General features: G+C 49.4%; 1 protein-coding gene across 3 annotated transcripts in view; it reads left to right on the top strand.

Moving 5' to 3' along the window:
- The first annotated feature begins 4,262 nt into the window (after positions 1–4,262).
- Positions 4,263–10,708, top strand: part of SRPX (sushi repeat containing protein X-linked) — a 99,846-nt gene continuing 93,400 nt past the window's right edge. Inside the window, exon 1 of one of the 3 annotated variants that reach the window (XM_033408567.2) lies at positions 4,263–4,491. In XM_033408567.2, coding sequence (XP_033264458.1) covers positions 4,395–4,491 — 97 coding nt within the window. In that variant the 5' untranslated portion in view covers positions 4,263–4,394. The remainder of the gene's footprint in view (positions 4,492–10,708) is intronic. The other 2 variants (XM_004281337.3, XM_004281338.3) reach the window with 2 other exon arrangements.

The following is a 10,708-nucleotide window of genomic DNA, read 5'->3' as shown; positions in this document are numbered from 1 at the left end:
ACAAACAAGGTGTTTTTCCTTTGAATCTTTAGAGTCAAAGCATTCCCTTTCCCTTAATGCTGCAGAACTTTTTCATCCCTTAGAGCTTGTGTTGTTTCATTCTGAATATTTATTCTAGAAAGGGAAGAAATCTCTTTAAGCCAGGGGATTGTAAACAGATACCATTCTTGGACTGCCATTAGCTTTTTTTCATCTTGATCTTGAGCACTCTTACCTTAACCCTCTCGGATCTAGATTTTTAACAGATACCAGAGCAAAAGTACCAGCCCAATTCACCCTACCCTTCTGGCATTCATTTAGCATGATTCCAGTAGACTGAGGTCAGATTTCCTTGTCCTTTGAGTCTTGAGTTCTCGGAAACCTGGAGAGTTTAGTGTGGTCTGTAGTTTGTATAAGTACAGGATGGAAAAGACTAAATCCACTATAACTGTGCTCCTCAAAGTGCAGTCCCTACACCCGTGCTCCTCTCTGACTTGTTCCCATTTTATTTTTCTAGTGAGTCATGTTTATTGATTTTAGAAAAGCCTTGATCAAAAATGGATTGGGAATTTTTTTTTTTTTTTTTTTTTTTGCGGGGCCTCTCACTGCTGTGGCCTCTCCCGCTGCGGAGCACAGGCCCCGGACGCGCAGGCTCAGCGGCCATGGCTCACGGGCCCAGCCGCCCCGCGGCACGCGGGATCCCCCCAGACCGGGGCACGAACCCGCGTCCCCTGCATCGGCAGACGGACTCCCAACCACTGCGCCACCAGGGAAGCCCCTGGATTGGGAATTTTAAAAAAAAAATTATTTTATTGAAGTATAGCTGATTTACAACGTTGTGTTAATTTCAGTTGTACAACAAAGTGATTCAGTTATACATAAATATATATATATACATTATTTCTCATATTCTTTTCCATCATGGTTTATCACTGGATATTGAATATAGTTCCCTGTGCTATACAGTAGGACCTTGTTGTTTATCCATCCTATATATAATAGTTTGCATCTGCTAATCCCAGGCTCGGACTGGGAAATTTTGAAAAACAGTCCTTCGCCACAGATAGCTTGAGAAGCACTGTCTTAGGTCGCATCACTCCTGAGTGTCTCCTCAACTTTTATTCTACTGCCAACCATTTCCCAAGGTACAGTGAGCCACCAATGTTCCCCTTAAACTTCCGGTCCTTTACGCTGGAGGGATGTGGGAAGAGAAGAACTGGTTTGCGAGGGTGGGGGGATGAAGAGGTGTGGGAAGATGGTAGAGGCACATGGAGGGAAGGGCCTTGACTGACGTGCTCAGGAAATCTCTCGCCTGCAGTAGGTAGGGGGCTGCCAGGTTCTCCTTCAATGGCTTCTTGGAGTCTACAAGTTCAAGGAAGAAAGTGGAGGGGCGGGGAATCCTGAGACTCCTTTTCCTTCCTTCTCCACTGTGGGTCATTCTGCTCTGAGTCAGGGGCAAAGGCTGTGCTGTTTAATCCAGCCTCCTCCACACTGTACACGGTGGAAAGACACATGCCCCCCACACACCCATGCCAGACCTTGAGGGCTGTGTTCCCTTCTCACCTTTGGCGCTTTGCCCAGCGCTTGGAATGCTTCAGAGGACAGAACAGTCACTGTCAGCAGCGCCCTGAGGTGCCTGGGAAGTCTGTCGTAGCCTGTAGGCAACTAAGTATGGTAGGTACTACTGAGAAGCCACGTTTCCCGTACTCTGCATCTGTGTAGTTGGATTTTGAGATCTAACGTAGGGCATCGTATTTATCCTTATTACCTTTTAATGTTCAGAGTCAATACAGCATTCCTGCCTATAGAGATGCTTGAAACCTATTTCTTGCCTATCTTTGTGTCTCATGCCAACAGCATCTTTTCCCAATTCATTAGTAGTTAGGACCAGCAGGACAGGAAGAGATCAGAGCTCTGTGGCCCTCCCTGAGTGGCTTCTCTTCCTGTTTCCATCCACTCATTACCCCATCTTCTGGGTTCAGCTGTTTGATAGATTACGAATCTACTTAACCATCCTATTGTCTACCAAGATATTGTGGGATGGATGGATAATCTCTTCTAAGCTTCCCTCTGCCCTCATCCCTTCTACCAGAGAGGCCTGGTAATAATATTTATTATAATAAATAAAAATAATAGTTATTATAACTATTATTATAATTATTATTATAAATCTGATTGGAATTTGCTCTAAAGTAGCAAAGAAAGCAACTCCTAACATCGAATGTGGTGTTGCTTGTAATTCAGCCAGATTCAGGGGCTAGGAGAGAGCCAGGTGTTCCTTGTCAGCCCAGTAATAGAATGTGTGCCGCGTTTTGTGAGCAAAGCTTGCTTCAGAGGTGATATAGGAAAGGAAGGCCACTGGACAGACCAATCTGGACCTAGAATTTGGGGTGCCCATTAACCGGGTGCCCATTAACAGACCAACCCGGACCTAGAATTTGGGGTGCCCACTCATGGGCCTACAGCAGTGGTCTTCGACTGGGGCCAATTTTTCTGCCAGAGGACATCCGGCAGCTTCTGGAGACATGTTTTGGTTGTTAACAAGTGAGTAAAATGAGGGCTTGCTACTTGCTCTCTGGGGCATAGAGGCCAGGAATGCAGCTAAATATCCTTCAGCGCACAGAGCAGCCACCCTCCCCAACCACGAATCCAGCCCCGAATGTCAATAGTGCCTGGGTTGAGGAACACTGGCCTAGAATTTATCCCGTTGTAAAACCTGCACCACTGAGCATGGGGGCACAACACTAATCCATCTGTTCAAACGCCAGGCCACATCCCTAAAGATTCTAGTTTCATTGGTCTGGGGTCGAGTCCAGATAGGGTATTTCTCTAAGGCTCCCCCAGGATACTCTTGTGTGTGCACAGGATTGAGAACCACTCCCTGGAGAGTCTGGTGTGATGGAGGCCACAGAAGAGCCTGACCTCCCTCATTGTCCTGTGATTAGAGGGTTATTGAGGGGTTGTTGGATCCTTGAAGAGGTAGCAGTAATGGAGAAACCCGCAGGAGATGGAGCGAAGCTCCCCAGGCACTGGAGGGGATAAGATGGTAGTTCAAGGCAGAGGTTTTTGTGAGAATTGGGAAAAGAGCACACCATCTAGATTTTAAAAAAAAATCGAAAACCTCTGGATGGATGTTCCCAGGGCCCTTAGCCTAGCTAACAGACCAGACTGCTGAGGCGAGGAGAAAGCTGCCCTTCCACAACGAACATGGCCTCTGCCAAGGCACAGGCTTCTTGTGACCCCAGAGGCAGCTGGATTTTGGCACCCACTTGCCCCTTCGGGGCCATCGTGCAGTGCCCATACTACACGACCAAATGCAGCCGCCCTAGTTGGAATCTGCCTTAGCTAAGATCTCCTTCGGTCAGGAAAGGGGCGAGGTCCTGCCTTAGGGGTTTACCAAAAAAAAAAAAAAAAATTGAGAAAGCCTCGAAGAAGAAACCTGATCCGTCCTGCAGGCACCTAGAAACCCTATCCTGACGCCAGGCCACAGGGTGGAGGCTCCAGGCTGATCGTGGTGTCCTAGGAGTGATTGCGAACAATCCAGGAAATGGGGAAATCTGGTTGCAGTAAACTACACCAGCTGGATTCCCGAGGCTGTGGGTGGGGCGGGGAACTTTCTGGGCCTTGTGCTCGCCCATCAGCCGACCCTAGAAAGAGTACTTCAAGCCCCATCCCAAACTGCAGTGCAGCCGGCACGAACTCTTGATTCATTCCCTTGCAAAAGAGAAACCAAAAAGCCGTAGCAAGGACGTTGGCGCTGGCAGAGCCACACACCTAAGTTCAAATCCCTGCTCTGCCCGTAACCATGAACCTGGGCAAGTTTCTAAGCGTCGTTCCTTCTTGGATAGGATGGGCATAATGACGCCGAACTTGGGGCGTGGTCCGAAGGGTCAAACCCGCGAACTTGGCGATAATAACCTGCCGCGGTGGGCCATTCTTGGACCCCCTCGGTTATCCCTTCTCTTTCCGTGTGACTCACGTAGCTTTCTGCACAGATGACCTTGTGGTAGGGGCCCCGGATCTGGGAGGTGTTTGGGCCACCAGTGTGTGTATTCGTGGTGAAAGGGCGCGCAATTGGGGAACAAAAAGATATTTTAGGATAATCTGGTTTGCTAGGGCACGCCCCTGGCGCGCTCAGGCCCCCAGAGCGGGTGCGGGAGTGTCAGCCCCGCTTCCAGAAGAAGCGCTGGCACAAGAAGAGGGGGGTGGGTCGGAGCCCCAGCCGCGCCAGCGCTCCGGGGAGGCGGAGGAAGGAGGGCCGGCCCCGGGCGGGCGGGCGGGAGGGAGACAGGCGAGAGGAGGAGTTTTCCAGCTTGGCCTCCGCGAGCCGCGCGCAGCCCCTCGGTCGGGTTGGTCTCCTCCCGCCCCCGGGAAGCGCGCCGCGCAGCCGAGCCGAGCGCAGCGCCGGGCGCGCCATGGGGAGCCCCGCACTCCGGCCCGCGCTCCTGCCGCTGCTGCCGCTGCTGCTGCTGCTGCTGCTGCTTCGAGTCCCGCCGAGCCGCGGCTTCCCAGGTAGGGTAGGCGGGCCAGCCTCCCCAGCTGGGCGCCGGGACCCTCGGCTCGGTCTGGAGGGTGGTGCGGGGCGCCCTTTGTTTGCGCGGACTTCGTCTTTCGCCGCCCGGGGGAGCGGGGGACGCGGAACGGGGCTCGCGTCCGGGCACCAGGAGGGGAGAGCCGACTGTCATCCCGTCGCCGGGCGCCGTGAGCTGGAGGACCCTCTGAGCCTGGGGTTCCAGGGGGACCAATCAAACCCCCGTTGGCGCTGGAGGCGACCAGGAGAAGTTTGGCCGCGGGTTACTTTCTCACCCCGCCGGAGTTTTGCCTCTCACACAGTTGCCTGCGGCCAGGGACCAGGTGGCTGGCAGCTCATCCTGGAAGGAGCCCCTACCCCCTCCAACTCGAGGCCCCAGGCCACCCCTTGGGGCTGCAGGGCACGAGCCACAGTAAAAGACTCTCGTGGAAGGCCCGGGCGGAGCCTCTCCCGCATCCCCCAACCCCCCCTGCTGGGGATTCCGAGAAAGTCTGCACCTCCGGGAGAGAGGTGCCAGCTGAGAGCGGTGACATGTGGCAGGCGCTTGGTTAGCCCCAGGGAAAGAGGACTACACACGCGGGCTCTGCTAGACAGGGGGTGTGGCTTCTTGTTGCTGGGGGGCGTGGTCTGTAGCATCTAAGGGGACCCTGGTACTTATTAGAACTCTTCTGGTGTGGACAAAACCTTCTTTGGAGATGCCCTTTAAAAAGGTCCAGCTGACTCCCTCATCCAAGAGTCTTAAGATAGCAAAGAGCTTCGGGGGAGCTGGGGAACATGGATGCACCCCTGTCGCCCCGGAGAGGAAATCCATGGACACATTTTAGTTTAGTGTTAATGGGAAAGTGGGTGACGTGGCGGGCAAATATCTGGCTTTACTTTCAACACTGTGGGTGGTTTAAGTCTGGGGTCTGAGAAACGAACCTACCGAGTTCTGGGTGAAGGATGGACGGGGGAGGGTTCCCAGATGGCATGCTTGGGAGATGTAGGGATGGCTGCTGGAAATTCCTTGCACATCCCCTTATGAATGAATGAATCAAACGTGTAAAGTGAGGAACATTTGCGTTTTGAACTGTTGTAAGTGTTAAGCTTTTTGGTAGGAACTGATTCAGGGCAAAGTGGAAAGGAGACTTTATCCTCTGTGCCAGGCAAGGGCCAGCCCCCTGTTCCCCGGGCAGGTTAGTGCCCCCACCCCCCAAGCAGGAGTCGGGTTAATATGAAGGTAGAGGGGAGGGGCAAGCCAGTACTGGACAGGGTGCAGGGGGAGAAGTTGAGAAGCTAGAAGCAGCCTTTCCTGCTGAACTGGGAGGCGTCTCTAAGCCGCCTGTACATCTGTCTGGCAGAGCCTTCCTCAGTCAAGGGGCCTCTTCTCTCTTTCCATTTGACCTTCCTCCCTTCCCTCACCCTGCCCTCTGCTCTCCTTCCCTCAGCTTCTACCCTTATACAGCGTAGCTTGCTGCCAGGACCCAGCCACCCACAGAATCGTGGGTTTCCAGCTTGGGCACTCACTACTTTTGGGAACTGGCCCTGGCTGGCCCAGCTCCCTCTGGCGCCAGCCTGCAGGCTTCCCCCAAGTTGGCACATCCCAATGAGGTCTTTCAGGAAATGTGCTCTGCTGGGGCTGTTGATTCCAACGGAGGGTATTTCAGTCCAAGCCAGAGGTTTCGGAAGGCTGGGGAGGGGAGACTCTCTAGGCCTGTGGGTCCTGAGGCGAATCATGTCAGCTGAGTTCACCCTAAGTGCTGGGTGACAGAGAGATTTTGAAGATCATTTCAGAGGCAGTCTCTCAGCAAGTGGACATTGTGTCTCTGGTAAGAGGCCTGGAATCAGGAACCTCTGAAAGAGGGAGATGGGGATCTAGGGCCCCATCGGCATCTCCCCTCCCCCACTTATATAAACATCTGAGATTTAATAGCAAATCTGTCAGAGAGAGAGTAAATCATTCCCATTCCCACTTCTAGAAGGTCTCTGGAGTTCTTCCATCTTTGAATCTGATGCAGCTTTTCTGGCTCTCTGATTTATTCTTTGCGGCCTAGCAAAGACGCAGTGTCTATAAAAACCCACATGAAATGTATGGAAAATTCATAGCAAAGTTGTCTGTGTTGGATTGCGTTTGTATGCCTATAAGATAGTATTCTTACTCTGTTCTTTGGTTTTGCTTTTATTGAGGTATAATTGACATATAACACATTAGTTTCCCGTGTATAACATAGTGATTCGATATTTGTATGCACTGCACAATGGTGACCACAGTAAGTCTAGTTACTATCGATCACTGTACGTAGTTACAAAATTCTTTTTTCTTGGGATGACTTTTAAGATCTACTCTCAATAGAGTATTATTAACAATAGTTACTATGCTGTACATTACATCCCATGACTTATTTATTTTAAAGCTGGAAGTTTGTACACTTTGATCCCCTTCACCCATTTCGCCCACTCCCCACTCCCCCTCCCCTCTGGCAGCCACCAGTCTGTTCTCTGTATCTATGAGCTTAGGTTTTGCTTGTTTGTTTCATTTTTTAGATTCCACAATATATTAAGTGAGATCATACGGTATTTGTCTTTCTCCGACTTATTTCACTTAGCATAATGCCCTCTAGGTCCATCCATGTTGTCACAAATGGCAACGTTCCATTCTTTTTTTTTATGGCTGGATAATATTCCATTGTATGTGTATACCACATCTTCTTTATCCATTCATCGGTTCATGGACACTTAGACTGTTTCCGTAACTGGGCTCTCGTGAATAATGTTGCAGTAAACATGGGGATGCAGATACCTCTTTGAGATCCTGTTTTCATTTCTTTTGGATAAATACCTAGAGGAGGGATTGCTGGATCATATGGTAGCTGTATTTTTAGTTTTTTGAGGAACCTCCATACTGTTTTCCATAGTGGCTGCACCAATTTACATTCCCGCCGACAGTGCACAAGGGTTGCCTTTTTTCCGCATTCTTGCCAACACTTGCTGTTTCTTGTCTTTCGGATAATAGCCATTCTGACAGGTGTGAGGCGCTGCCTCATTGTGGTTTTGCTTTGCATTTCCGTTTTATTATGTTCTTAAATGAACTCTTTTTATTTTATTTATTTTTGGCTGCCTTGGGTCTTCATTGCTGCGCGCGGGCTTTCTCTAGTTGCGGCGAGCGGGGGCTACTCTTCGTTGCAGTGTGCGGATTTCTCATTGCAGTGGCTTCTCTTGTTGTGGAGCACAGGCTCTAGGCATGCAGGCTTCAGTACTTGTGGCACGTGGGCTCAGTAGTTGTGGCTCGCGGGCTGTAGAGTGCAGGCTCAGTAGTTGTGGCACACGGGCTTAGTTGCTCCGCGGCATGTAGGATCTTCCCGGACCAGGACTTGAACCTGTGTCCCCTGCATTGGCAGGCGGATTCTTAACCACTGCACCACCAGGGAAGCCCTGAACTCTTGAAGCCTCATTTACATCTGAGATTTTGGAGGTTCACTGCACCTCCTTCTGCAAGCAAGGCTGAAGATGGAGGATGAACGCTATGGCCAACTAAGAAAGGCTCCATGAATCTGATGCCTGGAGAAAACTGGTAAAGTAGTGTGGTTTCACCAGCCAGGAAAACCGAGTGGGGTTGGCTAAAAGCCAAACCAGAGCACACCAGCCAAAGCAGTCTTTTAAAATGCCACATTTGGAGATAAGTATTAGGAACTGAACACCTGGCTCAGGATATACAATTAAAGTCACATTAGGTGCAGTTTAGGCTAGATATTTCTATTTGGGTTTAAAACATGTAATCAGCTGACAAAATTCCTCTGCATTAAAAAGGAAAATGCTGGGGAGAGCAGGGCATTTTCAACTGGCATTTTCTTATTGATAACACTTTCAGTACGGTATCCTGCTATTACTGTTTCTCATTTCCCAGATTTGTGAGCTGAAAGAGACACCAGAAACCATCGCTAAAGCACCGTCTTCAGACCTTCCTCACACTGTAGTTGAAATATTGCCCTTTTCTTTTCGGTGATTTCTATAACATTCTCACTTTTAGTCTCTCTTATAGCAACTCATTCTACTTTTTATGGCCAGATACTGTTCTTTTAAGTACAGCTTTACTTCAGTACTGTTTTTTTTAACATTTTATTTCTAATTTTTAAAATTGAGGCAACGTTAGTACTGTTTTGATCGCATTGCTCTACTCAAAAACATAGAGCAGGACTTCCCTGGTGGTGCAGTGGTTAAGAATCTGCCTGCCAATGCAGGGGACACAGGGTTCGAGCCCCGGTCTGGGAAGATCCCACATGCCGCGGAGCAGCTAAGCCCGTGCACCACAGCTACTGAGCCTGCGCTCTAGAGCCCACGAGCCACAACTACTGAGCCTGCGTGCCACAACTACTGAAGCCCGCGCGCCTAGAGCCCGTGCTCCGCAACAAGAGAAGCCACGGCAGTGAGAAGCCCACACACCACAACGAAGAGTAGCCCCTGCTCGCCGCAACTAGAGAAAGCCCGTGCGCAGCAACGAAGACCCAACACAGCCAAAAATAAAATAAATAAATAAATTTATAAAAAAAAACAGGGCAGCTGGCCACAGCCTAATTTTCCAGTCCTTCTCTCCTGGCTTCCTAAAATCTGGCTAAAGTAGACTACCTGTTTTTATGGACCTGGAGTCCCATTTTCCCTCTTTTTGGTGATTACTGCTTTCTGCACCTGGAATGCTTCCCCGCAGCCACATGTGTGTCTAAATTCTGCCCATTGTCCAGCGACACCCCCCAGTTCGATGAAACTTTTACTTGATCCTTTGATTGGGAAGCTTCTGCCTTCCTTTAAACACCCACGGTGTTTCATATCTCTCGTGTGATATTTATCATACATGCCATACCTTACAATGAGCTATGCATTCCTTTACGCTTGTAGATTCTGAGCTCATGAAGGAAGGGCACTGCTCTGTCTTACCCCTCTGTATTTCCCACGGTGCCTAGCCAAGACCCTGGAGCCAAGTGGATATTTGTACTTATCGAGTTAATAGTTCCTGCAATTCGGGTGACAGACCATTGGCCGGAGGAGCTGAGAGAAACACGCATGCAGGTAAACAGGGCTTGTGCCACCATGAACCTACATACACAGGGACGATGCCTTGCTGGCTGTAGAGGTTTGCTTTTAAATCCGTGAACACCCTCCCTTTGAGCAATAACCTTCTCCGCTGGGGTTTGTAAGATGAGAGACACTGCAGCCACAAGCCGGAGTTTGCATTTATTATTTTTGTTGGCCGCTTTGCTAGAGCCCCTTCCAAAGGGGTTGAATGGTTTCCTTAGTCAACGCAAATATGTGTGCTACATCAATTCCCCTTTCAGAGAATGCAACTCAAATGGGTAATTGAAAGTGAAGATCGAGTTTCACGAGAAGAAGGTTGACTTGCCAGGTTGTAACGTAGTCTGAAATTCTACCAGCCAAATTATGATCAATACCCAGGTTAAGGATTCATTTCCAAATAGCAGTGTGAATAATCGCCTTGCCTGGGTTCCAGTTCATAAGGAATTTCTCAAGCCAGCCCTTCAGTTCTTTTTTTTTTTTAACTTTTATCGGAGTATGGTTGATTTACAATGTTGTATTAGTCCTCAGTTCTTGATTGTGTGATTTCTTGACTGTCGGCTTTTATTGGCCATTGTTTATGGCGTCTTTTAAGCCTGGATCTTTCTCTTGGATATATGAATTCTGCCTGCTCTCTTGGAACCTTGGCTCTATCCAGAGACTTTCTTTTTAAAGTGGACATGGAAGGATGGAGTGCATGGGATACTAGGATGAAAAAGGTAGGGAATTCCTTCTGTCAATAGCTTTCTGTCTTGTGGGGAAATAGACCCCAGGTTATCCATGGGGGTAAATATTATAACACAGATGGGTCCACAAGCCCTGTGAAGCACAGAGAGGAGCCACGCAGGAACCCTGGGCCCGGAGATTGCAGAGTGATGTTGAGCGATGCTGATGCCAGTGGTAGTGACAACTACAGGCCCAAGGAAGGTTAATGCAGGGTGTCTCTGGGCTTCCTTCTCTAAGAACATTTTGAAATTGGAAACAAAAATCTGTGTGGGTGTTCTTTTTCTGGGGAGAAGGCCCTATCCCAATTCAAAATCACTCCTCACCAGATACTTTTGTGAATTCTATGAGAGAATGTGCACTTAATGGGCACAAAAGTCAACATAGAAAGTACGATGAAGTTGCCAGAGTAGGGGAACTTTGAACCAATGA

This window comes from Orcinus orca, chromosome X, assembly GCF_937001465.1.
Source record: "Orcinus orca chromosome X, mOrcOrc1.1, whole genome shotgun sequence".
In the NCBI taxonomy this organism is placed as follows: Eukaryota; Metazoa; Chordata; class Mammalia; order Artiodactyla; family Delphinidae; genus Orcinus; species Orcinus orca.
Note: the sequence above shows the minus strand (reverse complement) of the source record. Positions and strands in the feature narration are given on the sequence as shown.